Source organism: Alligator mississippiensis, chromosome 2 (genome assembly GCF_030867095.1).
Source record: "Alligator mississippiensis isolate rAllMis1 chromosome 2, rAllMis1, whole genome shotgun sequence".
NCBI lineage: Eukaryota > Metazoa > Chordata > Crocodylia > Alligatoridae > Alligator > Alligator mississippiensis.
The window spans coordinates 187,595,496-187,618,859 of NC_081825.1; the positions used below are offsets into that span (position 1 = coordinate 187,595,496).

At 46.1% G+C, this 23,364-nt stretch overlaps 1 protein-coding gene across 1 annotated transcript in view; it reads left to right on the plus strand.

Moving 5' to 3' along the window:
• Window positions 1–7,354, plus strand: part of SYT8 (synaptotagmin 8) — a 32,833-nt gene extending 25,479 nt beyond the window's left edge. The window contains exon 9 of the mRNA XM_006278872.4: window positions 51–7,354. Coding sequence (XP_006278934.3) covers window positions 51–284 — 234 coding nt within the window. The 3' untranslated portion in view covers window positions 285–7,354. The remainder of the gene's footprint in view (window positions 1–50) is intronic.
• The last annotated feature ends 16,010 nt before the right edge of the window (window positions 7,355–23,364 follow it).

Genomic DNA, 23,364 nt, shown 5'->3' on the forward strand with positions numbered 1-23,364 from the left:
CCTCCATAGCCCTCTCTCCCTCACCAGTTCTATTTGTGCCCTCCTTACAGAACGTAGACTTGGTGATCGCAGTGTGGGATTATGACAAGGTGACCAAGAATGAACAGATTGGTAAGGTGTTCCTGGGCTGCAGAGCCACAGGCAACCATCTGCGCCACTGGTCAGACATGCTGGCTAATCCCCGCCGGCCCATCGCTCAGTGGCACAGCTTGCAGTCGGCAGAAGAAGTTGACAATGCCTTGGGGCTGAAAACCCACTTTAAGCTGCCTCTGCCCAGCCGATAAAAGGACCTCCTATCTCTCTCTCCACTTGCTGTTGTGAAGGAATCTGGAACCACAGACATACTTGGATGAAAGGGGAGGGTTGCAGAAGGCTGGCAAGAAGTGCTTAAGCTATGGGCTGGGGTAGGGAGGGCTTTTCATCACAAAGGCTTGGGTCAATCAACCATAGCAAAAATGTCAATGAGCAAGGGAACCAAGTTTTCCTTTGACCTCAGATCAGGTGGAGAGCTGGTAACCCATGCAACTGGCACGTGACAGCAACAGCAAACTGCAAAACCTACAGTGCACCCCCACTGTACCCACATGCTTGCTTCAGACAAATGGAGACAACAGCACAGAATGTTTTTCAGTCTTATATATTGGGGTTGGGGTACACAAGGGTCATGGAAAGTAGGGGGCTGGAAACAACCTGGCCTCTGCTTACAAGACACTGCAAAAGACATCTGAAACCATATGGAGACATGGGATGCGGAAATACACAGAGCTAAAATGAGTGCAATAACTGTGAGTCCTTGTCCACATTTTAAAATAATTTATCTTGAAGTTTAACTTATAGGCAGCACTGGGTGCTCTATTTACTTATAAAGAGTCACAGTGGTCCTTTCGGAGAAGCAAAGGTGGAAGAGACTTCAGGAGTTCATCTAGTTCAACCCCCTGCCTGGGCAAGGTCATCCCTGCCTAAACCACACCAGTCAAGCATCTGTTTAACTTGCACTTAAACATGTCCAAGGATGGAGATTCTGCAACTCTTCTGGGTATCCTGTTCCAGTGCTTAACCACCCTCAGAGTGAGAAAGTTCTCCCTAATGTCCAGCCTAAATTTTCCTTGCTGCAACTTAATTCCATTGTTCCTTGTCCTGTCCTCTGCAGCCACAGAGCATAGTCTATCTCCATCCTCTTTATAATTACCCCTCAGGTGCTTGAAGACTGTTATTTAATCCTCCACTCCCTCCAATCTTTTCTTCTCCTGACCGCACAATCCCAGTTCTTCTGACCTCTCCTTGTAAGCCAGGCTCCCTAGACCTTTTGGTTAGTTTGGAGGGTAGATTAGTAGTGAGTACAAGCTTGCAGGCAGAGGTTGTGAAAGATTTTTACGCAGGCCAAACATGCTGAAAAGTGGCTGACCAGGCAGAGAGCCCAGTGTCAAAAGAGGCTGCTCCTTAAACTTGAAGGAAGGAGAAAATGCCCTGCTGTGCTTTGGGCCTGCTGTGTGACCTGAGCAAGTCACTTTGTCTTTCTGTGCCTCACTGCCCTGCATGCCTTTGCAAAGGTATGATGAGTTTAATGAGTATAATGCAAAGGTATAATGCACACTGGCTATGGGGGCTCTATAAGCAGAGTGACCTCCTGACAGAGAGTAGATTTAAGCTAGATATCAGGAAAAACTTCATGGTAAGGATGGCCAAAATTTGGAATGAGTTTTCAAGGAAAGTGCTCTCCCTTACCTTGGGGGTCTTTAAGAGAAGGCTGGACATGCACCTGGCTGGGGTCATCTGACCCCAGGACTCTTTCCCACCCAGGGCAGGGGGTCAGACTCGATGATCTGCTGAGGTCCCTTCTGATCCTAACATCTATGAATCTATGAAACATGCAGGGTGAAAGTCATGGACAATGGGGATGGGGGCTTGGCTGTGTTATTGCTGAGGTGAGATGGAATTTGTAGAGGGATGCACAATGAGAATCACTGAGAGATTAGAGGGAACCCTACTTCAGAGCATGCTGGGATTGCTACCAGGATGCAGCCTCTGCTTTAAAAAGAAACAAAACAAAAAAACCAAAACAGCTCTTACAGGATTTTTCAGAGGTATAACTGGGCAGTTCTGTGCCCTGGGCACTGGTGCACTTGGTGGGCCATCTGTGGTAGCGTGGCATCTGGGAGACCAGTGGTGGCAGCTGCTAGTTTTGCAGTCCCCAAGTTGGTGACTGCACCTAGTGCCTCAGTTGCCCCCACCCCCTTAATTACACTACTAGGATCTGCTGACTGTACACTGTGTTGCTGTAGCCTTTTGTTTACCCTGTACCTGCTCCATTCATGGTCTGTATTAGTGCAGCTTAAACTGTGCACTTTCCAGGGGGAGGATGTTGCATTTTCATTCATTCCTGTCACGTGAGGTTATTGCACCATGCCTATGTTTATCATTCAGGACAGAGCTCAGTAGCGTCTGTCTTGATGGATAATTAAGGAAAGAGGACACAAGGTGGCTTATCCCCTCTGCACTCTGTGGACAGGTTCCATACTCCATCTCCAGTCCTGTGCCCAAAGGGGACTGCACTAACTCTGGGGAATTTGAGCCAGATTCTGCAAAACAGGATTCACGCATAGCAGCCTGTTACAGGCAGCATCAGTGTTTTAATCTGTCCTCACACTGCCTTCATGTGGGAGGAAACGGGGAAATAGAAAAAGCCAAAAGGTGTGACATTTTCAAAATAAAATCAGTTTGAGACTGAATTTTTAGCCACATTTATTTATTTTTAAAGGGAGAGTAAAAAGACTTGGAAATAAAATATTGCATTTAACCCAGAATGGCCTTTCTTCAGGTTTTCTGTTTTGATGAGGAAAACACCTGAAACTTTTTCAGTTTCTGCCAAAATGAACTTCTTATTTTTTAACTCTGCAGTTCATCAGCTGAACTAACAGCTCAGTTAATTGCAAAGCTCTCCTCTCATCTGCTTCCCCAAAATCTCTGTTGGCCTTGTTTACACTGAAGGATTTCATTTCAACCACAGTGTCTAAAGAGCAGGTTATTGGTATCTGGCCTAGGGACCAAAGTTACACATAAGCTGGTGTAAATGATCAGAAACTGGTTCTAATCTGTGGCACAACAGAAGTTCAGTGCACATAAACCAGTTTAAAAATGGCCAAAACCAGTTTAATATGAATCTGGATGGTTTTAGTATCAGACTTAACTGATTTAGGTTAAATCAGTTTATTGAACTTCTATCCCAAATTCCCTCCAGATTCAAGTTAACTCACAGTCCCCCAGTATCCCAACATGCTTTGCATGTCCTCTGCAAACCCCATCCCCTTGCAGGGTGGGTGGGCAAGCCTTTGCCCAAGCTGTCTCAGCTGAGCAGGGAGCCATTCTCTAATGCTCCTCAGCTTCTGATCTGGGCCATTGCAGGCATGTGGCTGCACTTCTGGAATCAAAAGTGAATGTCTGTTCACTTGCATATTGGTTCAATCTACACAACTTAGACTAACCTGCAAAGATTGAATTGGTTAAGCCTCATGCTTTTTGACTGTCTATACTTACCCTTGAAGGTGAAATGGCTACCACAGTGCTTCAAGCACAGGGACACGGGCACAGGAGTGTTTTTAATTGGCATTTCCAGGGGGCAGTGCTCTTCAAGTGTTCCTTGTTTAGAGGTAGTCATTAAGCTAGCTTTCCACCGATGCTACTTGGCATCTATACCTGCTTTTGCCAGATTGGGCTTCTCTTGGCAGAGCCAATGCTAGATAAAGGAAGAACGAGATTTAGAAGGGACTGTGTGTGTCAAACTGCATACTTGAAAATACTGTGGAGTACCCTTTTTGATGCTGTTATGTGCAGTATCCAGTGCAATGGGGCTCCCAGCTTGATTGGGCTCTGTAAGTGCTACCAGAATACAAATAATTATTTCTATTTAAAAAATACCCTGGAAAAACTATCTGTGCTGCACAGCATCACAAACCAAGATGCCAAAGTGGTTTCCCCTGTTGTTTTTGCTGCAAAGAAACAGTGCTGGACCAAATTCACCCCTGGTGCAGCTCCATTGATTTCAGTGTATTTATGCTAGGGATGGAAGTAGCTCTGATTATATCCAAGTGATTCAAATGCATAAATCAATGAGATTTTTTTCTTAGAAACTTCCCCTCCAACCATTTTAGGTGTTTGATTGTTAACAAAGTGCAGGCATTATCAGATCTGTAGATGAGAAGGAGAGAGAATTTGAGAGCACCATGAAAACTCATTTCCTCCTTTACTGTCCTATCATGTAATAAGAGGAGAGCATTCTAGGCTAGATTCCTACCTGGACTTATCTGCAGTAACATCAGCTGGTGGAAGGACTAGTCTGTTGAGGTTTGCCTACAGCAGCTGTTGACATCGCTGCATGCTTGACTCCAGGTTTTTGCAATCTGCTGTCAAATGTTGCAGCAGAGGAAACACAGAGCTCATTGCATGGGAAGCTGTCTTCCAAGACAAAGCACAGGATCTGAAGAAGCCTTTGGAGACTGCAGAAACACACCAGCATTTATGTCACTGGCATTTTTACCTGTGCCAGCATCCCTACTGCAACAGGAAAGCAGCCTTTGATTTGCTTGTGGTAATCTGTCACTGTGGCCTGTGAAACCAGTGCACTCTTGGCTCTGTGTGGGTAACAACCTTTCCAGGAAGGACTTCACAATAGCAATGCAAAGTCAGAGCTGTCCTTGAATTGTTCAAATTGGCATGAGAGGTAGGAAGGGCTTAAAACCATCCTACATGTAGCATTCTGCATCCCTCTTGTCTCCAAGCAGACTCAGTCCTCTAGTGACTTGTGTAATTCTGCCAGGTTTTTTAATACCATGGTGATGGGTACAGAGTAAGATCCTAAGTAGAAGAGAAATGGTGAGTGGCTGGCTTTAGCCAAAAGAAGAGGCCAAATATGGCATGGGCTTCCAAGGGAGGTGATGCTCTCCCCTACCTTGCGGGTCTTCAAGAGGAGACTGGACAAGCACCTAGCTCAGGTCGTCTGAACCCAGCACTCTCCTGCCCGGGGGTCAGACTCAATGACCTACTGAGGTCCCTTTTGACCCTAACATCTATGAATCTATGAATTACTAACTATTAATGAGAAAGTTTGTATGGAGGGACCACATTAGCAAAAGCAGGCTTCATGCTTACTCCAGTCTCTACCAGAGGCAGGTTCAACTGAACTCTGTACACTCTGGCCTTGCACCCTTTTCTTTTGCTGCATTAGGGATCAAGTTTGAGGGTTGGCTTGGAAATTGCTACAGTAGCTGAACATCCCCTGAGGATATCCTGTGATCCTTTAGGGCATTGATATTGCCTTCTGTTGTCAGACCATATGATGCTAGAAAACCAGGGTCATTACTATTGTGCCCTGCTCCCTAAATTCAAAGGGAGTCTAATTTACAGTTACATGGCATTCGGTATCTGGGTTGGGCACTTGTTTCTCTATGGAGTGCTATAGGGAGAAATCTAATCCCAGACAGTGATCTGCTTGTCTTTGGGTAGCAGAGAACTGGGGAGAGTTAAGGCACTGACAGACTCATAGTAGAAGAAAATTAATCTGAAATTATCTGGTGCACCCCTGAATGACTATCGGGGAGTGTCAAATAAATGCCAAGAGAGTGTGAAAGGCTCAGAAACTCTTAATAGAGATTAATAACTTGTATTTGAGTTAGAAAACCCACTGTGCATGATTCTTAATAAATGTTTTCTGGGTTTAATAGAACTTATTCAAGAAAGCAGGAAAGAAAAGAACGCTAGACAATTATTTTGAAATAAATACAACAAATGGAGTGTGGCCTATATTAGCAAAACAGACCTTAACTTACATGTTTAATGAACTACATGGGAAAATAAATCAGCTGACAAAATACCTGCAGAAAGGATATACAGCAAATTAAAGTCTCAGCCTCAAAATAAGATAGAAGGGGCTTTTCAAACAGTAACATCTTTTACAAATGGATTCACCTTGAGGTCAGCTTCAGTGAGAACCTATCATGGGTGGAGATTTAGGGTTGTAACCTTTCTGTTGAGCCTGAGCAACCATCAGCAGCAACAAGAACGGAGTTTAATTTTGGGGTACTAATTATATTCCATCTCAGCTCAAGCCGCCACCTAGACCCCCTGGGAAACACTAAATGAATCACTAGGGTGTCCAATAAAACCAACAACTGTTCCCTTGCAAGTAGTATGAACACAAACCCCTGATTTATTACAGAGGCAAACACTAGAACACAAAATATGGTCAAGGGAAAAAAAATACAAAACACTGTTCCAGTTCAAAGGATACCCTGTATCACCCCTACCCCTATTGTGGAGCCTTCGACCCTAGGCCTGGCAGTTGGAGTGTGGGGGAGTCTCAACCCGCAAGAGGTTAGTCCCTGGGAATTTGGGTGCATCATTGCCCTTGCTGTCGCTGGCCACTGGGGGGTGCCGGTCCCCTCTGCTTTGGAAGGGCCCTTCCTTAAGTTCATGTAACTCCTCTGGGCTGCTGGGGAGCCCCCATCTCGGCTCCTGCCCTGTGCTACCGGCTCCTGCCCTGCATTCTCAGTCCAAACCCACATGGCCATGCTGACTCAAAACCCTGACTCTCTGCACCACCTGGCCTCAGGCTTCAGCAAGCATTTCAGTGTTCCCTCTTGTTTTTTTCTTTTTTAATAATATATTTCATGTTCTAGGTCAAATTACCCAAATCAGTTCCAAATCATATTGACTGAGCAGAATTCAATCGTTCCAAAAACTGTATCAATTGAGCAGACAGAACTGAGTCGTTCTAAACACCATGTATGGTGCTACAATCGGCAAGCATCCTTCATCCCAGACCCTCAGCCTGGGACTTCAGATACTCCCAAATCCATTGACAGGCATCCTACATGCAGGCCCAAGCCCAGAGGTCTTGGGATTGGGATGCCCCTTGCACTTGATCTGAGTTACAAGGCTCCCAGAGGGGACCCAGGGGAAAAAAAAAAATCCAGCCCAGGTGGCCTGAACCTTAAATAATTTCCCTGACATCATCACAGGATCCCAATCAAGAAACAGCATCATCTCAGTCCGGCCACTGGGGGTACACCGTTCTGTGCCTGGCCGCTGGGGGTACACTGACCCAAGCCCCTGCTTTACAGCACAAACAAGATACACAGCAGCTTGCAACCAGAACACGCTTGATAGCACAAAATGACTTGTATGTCTTGGGTGTGCTACAAGATCATAAACTATAGTCACAGTGGGATTGGCAAAAACACTAAAGAGGGGTGAATTTGTTTTGCTTAATTTCAAATGTACTTGGATATCGTAACCTTGGGGGCAAAGCGTGAATATTACTGGGTTTTCATTCTGTATTAAAAAGGAACTTTGAATTAAAGGAATGGGGATGAGGGGATTTGGGCAGCTATGTTCTCTTCTAGCATGTCTGTCACTCTTCTGTCATGTAATAACAGATATTGAGGCCTTTGCAGGTTGGTTTTCCAGTGCAGAAGAAACCGCCCATGGGTAGGGGTTTTTTTTAACTTGCTTTATTCATACCAGTCCTGAAACACAAATGGTCAAATAACATAGGAGGCAATTCCTTCACCCAGAGATCTCACTCCAAACACGACAGTCCAATTCCCAATAAGCGACTCCACCACAAGAATTGACTCTATTCAGAAACCAGGACAGTGAGTGAGTGAACTCTTCTGTTTCTTAGATGGCTCTCTCTTTCCCCAGGTTGCCTCTATCTACTTTGTATAACCAAAAGGTAACAACATAGAATGCCTTCTCAAAGCCAAAACTTGCTCATACAAAAATTGCTAAGTGAAGACCATGTATATAACATTTACCATAGTAATATGCAATGAAAAAGGAAGCAGATAAACTGAGGAGCTGGAAGGTGAGAGAGAAACACTAAGGTCACTCTTCAATGTAAGCATAATTTGTGTCAAGAAGACATAGGACAGGTATTAATCTCTACCCTATTGTCAGCGTGCAGGGGACATTCTGACATGGGAAGAGGTTAGATGTTCCATGGGGTGAACAAATATCTCAACAATTTGCAGAGCCTGGGTGAAAAGAAAGAGCTAAAACACAAAGCTCTTGGGTCAGAAGCAATATCTTTGATTAAATCAACTAAATAGTAGCAAAATACATTCCTTTCTTTGCAAGCTTTTGGGCGCACACACCCCTCTTCAGGCTGAGGAAAATTCAAAGAATATAAAAGTCCTCCTAGGTAGAGAAGAAACTCCATTTTGCACAGGGGAGGTAGAGGGTAGAAGTTTATTCCCCTGGGTATCTCAAAGTCCTTTTGCAAGAGTGCTGCTCTGCGATGTGCAGATTAGGCTGTCTTCTTCCCCGGAGGTGTCCCATGTCAGAGTTGGACAGGGAGGTGAAAAATCCTTCTTTCTTGGTTAGCAATGAAATTTGCTTTTCTAGCTGGCTAAAATATGATATCTTCTATGTTTCAGGGATCTGTGTTGTAGCTCTGTTGGTCTGACCCAAGAGCTTTGTGCATCTCTTTTTCTCAGACCAACATGGCTACAACGTAGATCCCTGCAACTTACTGTATTTTAGCCAGTTAGAAAAGTAAACATTGTTGCTAACCAAGAAAGAAGAATTTTTCACCTCCCTGTCCAACTCTGACATCGGACACCTCTGGGGAGAAGACAGCCTAATCTGCACATCACAGAGCAACACTCTTGCAAAAGGACTTCGAGATACCCAGGGGAATAAACTTCTACCCTCTACCTCCCCTGTGCAAAATGGAGTTTCTTCTCTACCTAGGAGGAGTTTTATATTCTTTGAATTCTCCTCAGCCTGAAGAGGGGTGTGTGCGCCCAAAAGCTTGCAAAGAAAGGAATGTATTTTGCTACTATTTAGTTGATTTAATCAAAGATATTGCTTCTGACCCAAGAGCTTTGTGTATCGTTTTTCTTACAGCAACACAGCTACAACACAGTTCCAAGAAAGAGCTGAAGTTTTAGTCTGGAAAACCGATACATTTGACCCAGATAGCACCCAACCACCAAACTGCTTACTCTTCATTTAATTGGAGTCTGTTACTCTGTGGACCCTGCTGTTCTGAAAACAGCAACAATTGTCTACTACTTTCCCCATTTCTAATAATCTTCAAAGGGGAGGGAACCCTGCATGAGAGAGAGGGGGATGTTGCTGCGGCCCTTTCTGGTAGAGCACTGCTTGGAAGGTGATAAAGTTTATTTCTAAGCAAAGTGCACTGACCAGGTTAACAGGACGAAGAATTTGGCATCATCTCTCGCAAGGGGCCAAACCGTGAAAGGGCAGAATTCGGTAGAGTCTTTTCATGGTTTTTGATTCCCTTCTTTTCTATGTTGAGTCTCTTTTCAATACAGTGCTGAGCATTTCTCAGTCAGGCGTTCTTATGTTCCATTCAGTTCTTTTTTGTACCTGCCTGCTGATACACAGAGCACAGTTCAGGGAGCTCTTCTTTACTTTGTGCTTTATTTTCCCTGAATACAAAGCAGCCCTCTACTATAACGAGAGAAGGAGCCAACTGCCTGGATGAATTCAGGTTATACATCATCTTATTAACAGGAGGAAAAAGGGAAGCTGGAAGACCTGGGTTCTATTCTTGGTCTGCTGCTGAGTCTCTTTCTGGCCTTGGGCAAGTCAATTAATCTCCTTTCCTCAGTGTCCGCTCTGCAGAATAGGAATGCTAATCCTTCCTTTCTCAGAGGGCTGAACTTCATTGGTGCGTGCCTGATACTTTGAGAACCCCTGGCAGAAGGCACAATGAAAATGCAAAGTCCTGTTGTTGCTATTAATCAAGTGGTAGGGAAAGAAAGGTTATTCTCTAGTATTTAAGAAAGCACCAGAAACTATCTAATCTCTCCATGTCAGATTTCTAAGGCATCCATTCCTGTGGTATTTACCTCCTATTGTATGTAAGTGCCAAGCAATGAAGCATAAAAAACAATACTGAATTGCAAGCTACACAAATGCCTTGAAAAAAATTCCTCTACATTCTGATAAAGGCAACACTGTACAGCCACCGTGCTGTTGAATGCAGAAGATACCCCCAGAGGTGGCTGACTTTCTTCCCAATGAAGCCACAGGAGAGCTAAATTCCAACCACTTGAGAGTCCCTGCAGCCTGCAAGCTACAGCTGACATACGGCTGGCAAACAGATGGAGTTCCCCATAGGAATAACAGCTCCCTCTCTTTCTTGAATGAAATGAGGCTTGCAACATTAGGTGAGGATTCTGCACCTTTCTCCATCTATCTATGTCAATAAACCACAGAGGAAAAAAGCAGCCTTGTTTGACTTCATTTGCTAGAGTCCTAATTTATACTTATTGCCTGTAGCATTGTGACAAGCAGAGAACTGCTTGAGCCTTGGCATTCAGCACAGCACCCTGCTGTGAATGGGGAGATGACCAGTCTTCCTTAATAGCAAAGGCCATGTCATAAACCTGCAGAGAAGTGCCAAGAGACAGAACCAGGGATGAAGCAGAGTCTGGGGCCAGAAGCCACAGTCAAGAGCTATACTAGAAGCCCTGAACTAGACTAGACAGTCCAGAGCAGAAACAAAAACAGGTTTATCTAGAAACTGGATGGGAGACAAAGCTGAGGGAAGAGCCTGGAGCTGAGACAAAAGCATGGCACAGAGTAGGAATCTGAATAAAAGGCTTTCTTATATGCTGTGAATCAGGTTGAGGCAGAATCCAAGATCAAAGCTAGCAACCTGTGCCAAAAAACAAGCATAATGGTAGACCTGTAAAACATTAAACAGCCAACATTTCTCTGGAAATAGTGGTCTTGTATCTTGAAGCCTGACTGTAAGCTGCTGCTTATGGAAGCATATGCATCCCTGATTTAGTTAGTCTATGGAGTGCAACTCTAACCTACTGTCTTTCTGCCTGCAACTAAGAGGGCAAGGAGGCACAGATGTACCCAATCAGGAATCAAGTAGCCAGGCAAGCCTTAAACACCAGGCAAAGGCTTACCTCTAATACATCTTCTTTCTCTAACAAATTGTGGAAGGGTTTGGAATTCAGGCATGTGCCCAGCGGAGGATGTAGAGCACTGCACAGCTGATTTAATACCTCTTGTTTGTATCTAGGATGCCCCTTACAGATTTAAGTCCTCACTGGGGGAGAAGGAAGGCATAAGACAATCCCACACCACTAGGACCTATGGGAATATTCTGTTCTAGTGAGAACAGGTTCATGCCTATGCGAAGGAGGCAAGTAGGAAGGTTTGTAGTGTCTGGGATTTTCTTGGTGTACAGAGCGGTATTTGTAGATATACAGAAATTCATTTAGTGGACATGGATCACCTACTATTCCTTCAGTGCCTAATTAAGAACCTCAGAAGGGTTAAGGGCAAGATCTTGAGCTCTGTCTGTCCTGTCTTTGGATGTATTAAGTGAAGTCAGTCCTGAGGTACCTGCAACCATTGGGGCCCTTAGATGCTGTAACAACCTTCCTCCATGCCACATGAGGTTAGTTGCATTGCTTTGCATCACTGGTGATTCTTTGGGCAAAGTGACCTGGTGGTATCCATCTCCTTTCCAGGTATGGATAGCTGTTGGCTCACAGGGAGCTCATCTGCCCTTTAATACATCTTGGTTTTACTCCTTCTGGGTGTCCACACCCCATCCTCACCCACGCTAGCTCAGGTGAGGGCACTGGTTTAGTTGCTGAAAACAGGACAAGACTGTACTGTTTTACACGGTACCAGATGGCAAACCAAGAGAGACCTGGTGTGACAGTACTGGATGTATTAAAGGGGGTTGGAAATGTTGGAAGAGAAAGGTGTTCTCAAGAGACTGTAAAGTGCGCGCTGAGACAAGTATGCAGGTAAAGTATTCCTTGGAGAACCCTCTCTAAGTTAATCTCCTGAAAAACCCACACTGAGAAATAGGTTAATGTTACTGTCCTTGGGAATTCAGCACCACAGGAGTTGCTCAGTGATAAGACATGCATCAAAAGACACGCATCAAAGAAAACTAGTGTGAAATGTAAGGGTGTCAGGGTAGAGATAATCACCTTGGTTTTGTGTGTGTGCAGTGCCTACTGTGTCAGGGCCCTGTTCTAGGGTTAGGGCTTATAGGCACAACTGCAAAGCAAACAGCAATCATATACAAGTACGCTCACTGTACTTCAAATAAGTGATGCTTGCCTCAAGAATAAGCAGCTTACAGTTTATGGAGTGACTTTGAGAACTAATAAATGGCAGGGACTTTTGTATCTTCTTAGTGGGTTAAGTACAGCACTGAAAGGAGCCATGTGAGAGTCTGTTCCCTGGTGCTGGCATTGCACCTCAATTACTCAATGCTGTTCTACCTTTCCCTCCTCGCTCCAAGTTTTGTTGTCCTGAATTGTGGAGTCCTTCCTTATTCTAGCCCTGCTGCTCCCCCAAAACACCTGTTAGTTGTACCAAGCTCTGTGGGTTTTGTGGAATGACCTAACATCCACGGGGCATGAAAGTAAGATCAGCTCCCTCCATGTGATGCTGTCTCTGACGATAAACAGCTAATGGCAAGCCTCCTGCACTCCCACTAAGATTACCCATGTCATCACTATTTGATTTTCTGTGAGCTGTCAGGCTTAAGCATTAATGCCCATGTTAGTGCAGTCACAAACCTTCTTCATGAGGGCCTTGGGTTAAGTGACAGCAACCCCTGGTGACCTTAGTACTACCTTGCCCCTGGACTCCTATTACATGGAGAGTCCTCTTCCCACACTGATGGCTGAGACCATTCCTTCTCACTCCCCGCCAACACTTGCTCTTCATTTTTTGCAACTCGGTTTGAAATTCACCAGCTGTAACCCTTCCTTTTTCCAGCCCTTTCTCACAAAGCGCTCTACATAAGTAAAGTTTCTTTTCCTTATTTTTGGATTTCGATCTGTCCTTGGTAGATGGATTTTGTTGCCAGATGAAGAGCAGAGGAGCATGTGGGAGCAGTCAAGGCTCACTCTGGGAGCTGAAAATGACCATATTGATGGTTGAGTAATGTCTCCCAGGGAAATCCGTTCAGAAGACTTCCTTCAGCCACTTTTGGATATGGGTGGGATGAGAAAGAACAGCCAGGCCCTGAAGACTGTGTAGAAGCCCTGAGAAGCCCTGAGATTCCCTATCAAAATAGGGAATCCTCCAGAGGAGAACAGACTGGAAATAAAGGGGGGCTGGGGGGAGGGCGACTCTCTCTGAAGATAAGCAGCCCAGTTTTTGGTCTAATGGCTTCTTTAGATAAAAGGTTCCCAGGTCTCCATTAATCCCTCACTGTGCCTGCACCCCTTATAGTGCTCACAGATGCTGAGGCCCCAGTAATATTGTTATATGAAGAGGGTGGGATGTCTGGAGACCGGGATGTTAAAAGTTTATAGGGCCACTGCAACTTCACTTCCCCACTGGGTTTGCTCCCTCCCTTTCACCTAGCACACATCCGGACACTTTTATTTCGCATCATCCAGCAAACCTGCCATCTACACTCAGCCAAACACCTCCTCACACACCCTAATTGAGATACTGCCTCAGAGTCCAGCTGGACCCCAAACATGCACACATGTTCACCGAGGCACCACAAGCAACACACTCCCCCTGAGATCTGCACATACCATGCTGGACACACTCACTGTGCTTTTATTCTCCTTCTCTTCCTGTACTTAAGGGACAGCTGGGCTGGCATCTACTGCAGAGCCTCTTTTATTGTGCTCAAACAGCCCTGTAGCATGATGGTAGTAGCATGCTCCAGCCTTATCCGTCCTTCCCTGATTTAGATCCTAGAAAGTTAGGGTTGGAAGGGACCTCAAGAGGTCATCTAGTTCAACCCCCTGCTCAAAGCAATACTATCCCCAATTAGATCATCCCAGCCAAAGCTTTGTCTAGCTGGGTTTTGAAAACCTCCAAGGATGGAGCTTCCACCATCTCTCTGGGAAACCTGTTCCAGTGTTTTACTATCCTCCTAGTAAGACAATTCTTCCTGATATATAACCTAAACTTCCCTTGCTGCAACTTGAGACCATTGCTCCTTGTTCTGTCATCTGCCACCACTAAGAACAATCTAGCTCCATCCTCTTTCAAACCCCACTTCACGTAGTTGCAGACTACTATTAAGTCCCCTCTCAAACTCTTCTTCTTTAGACTAAATAAACTCAGTTCCTTCAGCCTCTCCTCATAAGTCATATCCCCCAGCCCCCTCACCATTTTTGTCACCCTGTGCTGGGCATTGGCACCCAGAGGAGACGATTGGAGACCCTCTGGGTTAAAATCAGCGGTGAACAAGGCACAGGGGACACAATGGTGGGAGTCTACTACAGACTCCTAGCCAGGATCAAGAGCTTGACCAGGAATTTGCCAGGGAACTAGCTGAGGCTGCACGTTCCCAGTGCATGGTTGTCATGGGAGATTTCAACTCCCCTGACATCTTGTGGGAAGAGCACTTGACCACATCTGAACGGTTGTAAAGGTTCCTCATGTGCATGGATGAGCTCTATCTGACTCAAGAAGTCTATGGACTGACAAGAGGCAAAGCACTACTCAACCTGGTACTGGTAACAGGAGATGACTTAATCAGTGACCTAATGATCGAAGGGAAGCTGGGAGACAGTGACTATGAGCTTGATCACCTTTACCATCTACCATAAAGCTAGCAAGTCAGTCAGCAAAGCAGAAGTCCTTGACTTCAGGAAAGCTGACTTTGACAAGTTCAGGAGGCTTGCTGGCGAGGCTGTAAGGGACCTCGACCCAAAGGGGAGGAGAGTTCAGGAAGAGTGGTTGCTCCTCAAGGGAGCGATCCTGGAAGCTCAAGCAATATCTATCCTGTCTCAGAGGAAAGGCAGCAAAAGAGCATGGCAGTCCCCTTGGCTCTGCAGGGAACTAGTGGACCTCCGGCATCTAAAAAAAAAAATGAAAGACCTATAATGGATGAAAGGCTGGATCCACCCCAAAGGAGGAGTACTCTGCACTGGTCCGGACCTGTAGGGAGTGCACCGGGAAAGCCGAGATTGTGACTGAACTCCCAACTGGCTACATGTATCAAGACAATAAAAAGTCCTTTTTTAGATATGTGGGGAGCCGGAGGAAAAGCAAAGGTAACATTGGACCCCTGCTAAACCATATGGGTCAACTGACAACCAACGCCCAGGAAAAAACGAACCTGCTCAGTGAGCATTTTGCATTGGTTTTTCACCAGCCCCAAGGGACTGCCCTGATCAAGATGATACAGGACAGCCAGGGTGAGGGAGAATTGTTACCCTTCAACAATGTTGACCCTGTGAAGGAACACCTTGAGAGGCTGGACACCTTCAAGTCAGCTGGCCCAGACAGCTTACACCTCAGGGTACTTAAGGAGCTGGCAAGCATCATAGCTCAGCCCCTGGCACGGATCTTCAAGAACTCATGGCACTCTGGTGAACTGCCCAAAGATTGGAAGAAGGCCAATGTGGTGCCTATCTTCAAGGAAGGGAGGAAAGTAAATCCGGGGAACTACAGGCCCATCAGCCTGACCTCTATCGCGGGGAAGATCTTGGAAAAAATCATCAAAGAGACCATTCTTGACAAACTGGCTGAAGGCAACTTCCTGAGGGATAGCCAGCATGGGTTTGTTGTGGGTCTTGCCTGACCAATCACATCTCCTTCTACGTTCAGGTGACCTATCACCTGGACAAAGGAGAAGAGATTGACATCATATATCTTAATTTTAAAAAAGCTTTCAATCTGGTATCCCACAATCATCTCATAGAAAAACTAGCCAACTGTGGCCTCGGCTACAGCACAGTCCACTGGCTGGGGAATTGGCTCTGTGGTCAAACCCAGAGAGTGGCAGTTGATGGAAGTCAATCGTCGTGGTGTTCTGTGACCAGTGGGGTCCCCAAGGCTCTGTCCTTGGGCCAACAATATTCAACATCTTCGTTAATGCTGTGGACTTTGGTATCAGAAGCGGACTGGCCAAGTTCGCTGATGACACCAAGCTTTGGGGTAAAGAGTCCACACCCGAGGACAGGATGGTGATCCAGGCCAACTTTGACAGGCTCGGAAAATGGGTGAACGAAAACCTGATGGCCTTCAACACCAAAAAATGCAAGGTACTCCACCTTGGGAAGAAAAACCCATGGCATGCTTACAGGCTCGGCTGTGCTACGCTTGCTAACACCACGGCCGAAAGGGGCTTGGGGGTCATGATTGACCACAAGATGAATATGAGCCACCAATGTGATGTTGCAGCCAGCAAAGCAAGCAAAACTCCGACTTGCATCCATAGATGCTTCTCTAGCAAATCCCAGGATGTCATCTTCCCTCTGTACTTGGCCTTGGTGAGGCTGCAGCGGGAGTACTGCATCCAATTCTGTGCTCCACAATTTAAAAAGGATGTGGAGAAGCTTGAGAGAGTCCAGAGGAGAGCCACACATATGATCAGAGGGCAGGAAAACAGGCCTTATGAGAGGCTAAGAGCTATGGGACTCTTCAGCCTGGAAAAGCACAGGCTCAGGGGGGACCTGGTAGCTGCCTGTAAGTATATAAGGGGTGTACATCAGGATCTGGGGGAATGCCTGTTTACCAGAGCGCCCCAAGGGATGACAAGGTCAAACAGTCACAAACTCTTCCAAGTCTGTTTCAAGCTGGACATAAGGAAAAGGAAGAACTTTCCTGTTCGAGCCCCCAAGGCCTGGAATAGACTCCCCCCAGAGGTGGTGCAAGCCTCTACTCTGGACCCCTTTAAGAGTCAATTGGAGGTTTATCTTGCTGGGATCCTGCAACCCCAGCTGACTTCCTGCCCCTGGGCCAAGGGGCTGGACTTGATGATCTTCCGAGGTCCCTTCCAGCCTTAATGTCTATGAAATCTATGAAATCTCTCCAATCTTTCCATACCCTTTCTGTAGTCGGGGGTGGGGGGTGGGGAGGAGTATCAAAACTGAACACAGTATTTCAAGTGTGGCCTCACCAGTGCTGAATAGAGGGGAATAATCACTTCCCTTGACCTACTGGCAACACATCTACCAGTGCAGCCCAGGATGCCGTTAGCCTTCCTGGTGACAAGGGCACACCGCTGGCTCATATTATGCTTATTGTCCTCTGTGACCCCCCAGGTCCTTTTCTGCAGATCTGCTGCCCAGCCAGTCAGCCCCCAGCCTGTCCTGGTGCCTGGGATTGTTCTGTCCTAAGTGTAGGACTTTGCACTTCTCCTTGTTGAACCTCATGAGATTCCTTTTGACCCAATCCTCCAATTTGTCTAGGTCACTCTGAATCCTGGCCCTACCATCCAGCTTATCTACTACTCCCCCCAGCTTGGTGTCATCTGCAGACTTGCTGAGGGTGCACTCTATGCCATCTTCCAGGTCGTTGATGAAGACATTGAACAAAACTGGCCCCAGGGCTGACCCCTGGGGCACTCTACTTGATACTGGCTGCCAACTAGACATTGAGCCATTGATTACTTCTCTCTGAGCCTGATGCTTCAACCAGTTTTCTATTCACCTTACAGACCATTCATCCTGCCCATACTTCCTTAGCTTGCCTGGGAGAATGTTGTGGCAGACCGTATCAAAAGCCTTGCTAAAATCAAGGTGCACCACATCCACTGGTCTCCCTGCATCCATAGAGCCAGTCATCTCATCTTAATAGAAGGCAATCAGGTTGGTCAGGCATGACTTGCTCAAGGTGAATGCATGCTGACTGTTCCTAATCAACTTCTTCTCCTCCAAGTGCTTAGAAGTGGATTTCTTGAGGATCTGTTCCATGATTTTCCAGGGACTGAGGTGAGGCTGACTGGTTTGTAGTTCCCTGGATCCTCCTTTTTCCCTTTCTTAAATATGGGCGTTATGTTTGCCTTTTTCCAATCATCTGGGACCCCTCCTGATCACCATGAGTTTTCAAAGATGATGGCCAAAGGTTCTGCAATCACATCAGCCAACTCTTTCAGCAGCCTTGCGTGCATCTCATCTGGCCCCATGGACCCCAAGGTACTGATCAGAAAACTGGAAGATATTGGGCTCAACTGTGGGACCATCAAGTGGGTTCAAAACTGGTTGTGGAGAAGAATGCAGAGAGTCCAAATGAATAGATTGGTGTTCTGGGGAGAGGTGGGCAGCAGCATACCCCAGGGGTTGATACTTGGCTCAGTACTGTTCAACATCTTCACCAACGACCTGAATGAGGGGGTGAAAAGCTCATTGGCCAAGTTCATGGACAACACCAAGATATGGGGTTGTGCAGACACACCTGCAGATAGGCTGCAGATACAAGCAGACCTACATAGGCTGACATGTTGGACAGAACAGGACCAGATAAGGTTCAACATAGAGAAATGTAAAGTGTTGCATCTGAGAAAAAAGAACCCCCAGCACACCTACAGGCTGGGCATCGCTAACCTGACCAGCACTACAAATGAAAGGGACCTGGGGGTAGCAATAGACCCCAGCATGAATATGAGCCGGCAATGCGATGCAGTAGCTGCTAGGGCCAATAAAACTCTGGCATGCATCAATCGATGTATTTCCAGCAAAACCAAAGAAGTGATCCTCCTGCTTTACTCAACATTGGTGTGGCCACAGCTGGAGTATTGCATCCAGTTCTGGGCGCTGCACTTCAACAAGGATGTGCTAAAGCTCGAGAGGGTCCAGAAAAGGGCCACCCATGTGATCAGGGACTTGCATGGCAAGCCACATAAGGAGTGGCTGAGGGATCTTGGACTTTTCAGCCTAAAGAAAAGAGGGCTGACAGGGGACCTGATTGTGGCTTACCGCTATATCAGAGGCATACATCAGGAGCTCAGTGAACAACTGTTCATCAGGGCACTGTGGGGGAAAACTAGAAACAATGACCACAAACTCCTGGAAGATCGTTTCAGGCTGAACATTAGGAAAAACTTCTTTACAACTAGGGTATCCAGACTATGGAACAGGCTCCCCCCAGAGGTGGTACAATCATCTACCCCAGAGGTCTTCAAGAGAAGTCAGGATGGTCACCTGGCTGGGGTCACCTGACCCCAGATATCTTTCCTGCTCATGCAGGGGGCTGGACCCAATGATCCTTCAGGGTCCCTTCCAGCCCTATGATTCGATGACTTGTACACATCCAGCTTTTCTAGGTGGTCCCTAACCTGTTCTTTCAGCACTGAGGGCTGCTCACCTCCTCCCCAAACTGTGCTGGGAGCTGACATTGCTTGTGAAGACTGAGGCAAAAAAGGCATTGATCACTTCAGCCTTTTCTGCATCCTCTGTCACAAGGTTGCCTCCCCCATTCAGTAAAGGACCTACACTTGCCCTGATCCTTCTCTTGCTACCGACATACTTGTAGAAACCCTTCATGTCCCTCACTAGCTGCAACTCCAATTGCGCTTTGGCCTTCCTGACTTCATCCCTGCAGGCCTGAGCAATGCTCTTATATTCCTCCCTAGTTATTTGTCCAAGTTTCCACTTCTTATAAGCTTCATTTTTGTGTTTTATTTTATTAAAGAGTTCCCTGCTAAGCCAAGCTGGTCTTCTGCCATACTTACTGGTCTTCCTGCATATCAGGATGGTTTGTTCCTGTACCCTCAGTAAGGTTTCATTGAAGTACAGCCAGCTCACCTGCATTCCTCTCCCCCTCCATCTGGCTTCCCAGGGGATTCTCCCCATGAATTCCTTAAGCGAGTCAAAGTCTGCTTTTCTGAAGTTAAGGGTCCTTACTCTGCTACTCTCCATCCTTTCTTTCCTCAGGATCCTGAACTCAATCATCTTGTGGTCACTGCTGCCCACATTTCCATCCACTACTACATTCCCCATCAATTTTTCCATGCTTGTGAGCAGCAGTAAGAAGAGCACAGCCCCTAGTTGGCTGCTCTAGCAATTGCACCAGGAGTTTGTCCCCAATACTCTCCAAAAACTTCCTGGATTGCCTGTGCACTGGTGTATTGCCCTCCCAGCAGATGTCAGGGTGATTGAAGTCCCCCATGAGAACCAGGGTCTGTGATTGGGAAACTTCTACTAGTTGTTTGAAGAAAGCCTCATCTACCCCTTTAGGCTTCAGTCTGGTGGTCTATAGCAGACCCCCACCACAACATCACCCTTGTTGCTCTCCACTCTGAGACTAACCCAGAGACCCTCAAAGGCCTATCTCCAGCTTCATATTGGAGCTCTGAGCAATCAGATGGCTCTTTTACATGAAGTACAACTCCTCCTCCTCTTCACCCCTGCCTGTCCTTCCTGAACAGTTTGTACCCGTCCATGACAGTGCTCCAGTCCTACGAGCTGTCCCACCAGTCTGTTATTCCAATCACGTCATAGCTCTGTGACTGTGTGAGGACTTCTGGTTCTTCCTGCTTGTTTCCCAGGCTCCATGTGTTCATGTACAGACACCCAAGGTAACTAGCTGATTGCCCTGATTTCCCAGGAAGTATGACAGCATCTCCACAGGGAGGCTGGTTTAAAGGCTATCTATGCTGGCAGTCTGATGTCATACCCTTTGGAAAAAACCTGTACATTACTGGAGCCTGGCATTGGGCTGGTTGATTATCACTGGACTATGCTGGGGTAAATCCATGGACTTCAATAGCAGAATCTAGCCCTTTCTATTGACAAGTGAGATGTTTTAAAAGTAAAGTTTGCCATCCACTGCAGTGCAGGCTCTTTCCTTCCCCTGCCGCCTGCCTAACTGTGGCTGAGCCATTCTAGGAGGAGTATTACTCACAGATGGTATGACAGGGTGGGGGGGGAACTGTCTCTTCTCAACTACCCCACGCCACCTTCCTTCCAAACAGGGGCCTGTACAACACTCAGCTGTCTCTAGATCCCAGGTCGTGACGTGCATCTATATCCAGACAGCAGTATCCAGGATACCCAGAACCAGCCAAATCAACCAATTGCAGCCTCCTGGAGGCCAGCTTCAGAGACGAGCAGACCCTTTATAAGTGATCCCTCACCCATTCCCTTTAAGGAAGGTAGTAGCAGCAAAGTGAGCTGGAAGGAATTGGTGAGAGGGAGAGAACAGCCGAGTACGGGCAGTTGGCTGTACAGCAGGTCCTTACTTCTAAGGTAAGTCTTTGCCTGATTTTCTCAGAATTGTACAGAGGCATGTTAATTAGGGCTAAGGAAGGTGAGTGCGTGCAGGTTTCATTAGAACGTATGCATCAGCTTGCTGAGGGAGAGCAAATAATGTAAATGTACCTGTGCAAACTGGAATTCACAGGAGATGGTGTTGCTCACAAGCTTGTCATGATTCAGCTTTAGCTGAGAAGAGATGTCCAGGGCATCCTGCAGCTCCATGGTTATGTGCTGAAACCAGTTGTGATCCTTACGTGCTGGCTACAATTTCGTCCTGGCACTTGGAGCTGAATGAAACAGTATTGTTATCAGTTGGAATTGCAGGGGTATCGGACATGCGTCATGATTTGACATTTATTAAAGTGCCCTCCAGGTAATCCTTTTTTCAGGAAAACATTATTCTTCTTCCATGGAGTTCATGGAAATCCAGGATGGCACTGGAGTACTTAAGCACGTCATTATGAGCTGGGTAACAAAGGCAGCATTGGGGGTGAGAGTCTAGCTCTGTGGCTAGAGAGGGATGGCTCCATTACAGGGAGAGAGCACTGGGTGACAGTTCAGCACTTATAAGTGTTTATTGCAACTGTGCCACTTCTTGGGATGGGTGTAGGCTGTCTCACCTGGGAAAAAGGTGGATCCTCTAGAGCTGGAAGGAGTTGGCTGTACCAGCAGAGACAACCTGGGGATGGGGGTGGGAAGGCAATATTGTCATGGGGTCAGAGCACTGGTGCTTCTAGGCTTTTTTTGGCTGAACTGGAGAATGTGAATTTGGAGATGAAGCATAAGGTATCTGAATGGGGATGGGGATCAGGAACCAGTTTAGCCCACTGGAGAGAGAGAGAGATATTACAAAATTGTTGGGGATGTTCACAGGCATGTTAATAAGGTTTATGTTTCCTCTAAGCATAGGGAGACTTCTAGGGAACTGGATAGGAACTGTGCTGGGCTATATGCTAAAAGCCTTCTTTCAATTTAGACTTGGGCGAAACTCCCACAGACTTTAGCACCTCCTAGGATCTGGCTATTTGTAGACATGGTAGCAGATGGGCTGAAAGTAACTGCAAACCTGTTAATATGGCCTCTTTCCACATGAAGAATCTCAACTGAGTAATAAAAGGGTAGTTTCATTTAAAGGACAATAGGCTAAGAAGAGGATGTTCTCTGTGATAGCCCAAAGGTGTAGAATTCACTGCTTTGCCCATCAGAAATTGTCCTAGTTTGATACACACAGGGCATGAATGTTTTCCCAAACAGCAAGAGGTTGTGAGAGCTCTTACCAAGGTTTAAAGAGCAGAACCAGTTCTAGGCTGTGGGCTTATGATATATGTGATTTATTGGTGGGAGGGATGCTCCTGGGAAAGCCTATTTAATTGTGTTTTTAAAACGAGATGCAGAGAGCAATGGATAGTCACTCCAATATACGGCATGTAGAACTCATAGAATTCAGGAGAAGCATCCACTTATATTTTTTTAACAGAATTTTCTGTTTCCTAGGTGGCACAGGCTAGAGAAACTAACACAAAGCTGGAAGTCATGGCTCCTAAATCCTAGCTCTCGCACTGCCTAATTATGTGATTCAAACAATTCTCAGGAGGGCTAATTGGCCTGGCCATAGCGCCACACCAACAAAGCTAGACTGTTTCTGACACTTCACTCCTAGCTCAGGTATCTCTGCGTGGAACTGCGTAGTGCTGTGCAGAAATACCCTGAGTAAGGATTTATCCTAGAAAGATTTGCCGATCGAACTACCCTGCTGTAGTTAAAGCAGCAAGCTTGCTCTAGCGGGCATGCAGTTAAACTTATTTAAAATATCTGCACTAGTATTTGACACATTAATACTGGTAAAAAGTCATGCACATTAAGATTTTTACCAGTAAAATTATACTAGAAGACATCATCCATGAAGCAACACAGTAAAACTCCCCCACATGGACCAGACCTAAGTAACTTACCCACTAGGCTGAGGTTCTGCTTCTGCTTTTCTCCCATTTGTGAATGGTGCTGCTTAATATAAGCACTATATACATGCAAAATGTCCCTTAGTATCCTCAGCCTGGGCAGGTACAAGCACACACAGAAGTGTATCTACCTTTGTTTGTAAGGTGAGGAAATGCTATTAGTGCACAGCAGTTACTGTCCAAAGGTGAGGTCTGTAGTCTTCATTTGCAAGTCATTTATACCAGCCCAAAGTGATTTTTAAGGGTAACCGGAACTGACTGCCATTCTCCCTTCTCTTTGACTATGTAGAAATAAGAGGCAAAGCAATAGAGAGCCCTGGGCCTTGTAAGTGTAGAAATAAGGGTACGTACAGGCATTTCTTAAGAAACAGACCAAGGATTGCTATTTAGTTTTATGTGTATGCTAGAGACTTTGAGTTACTTATTCATTTTCATAT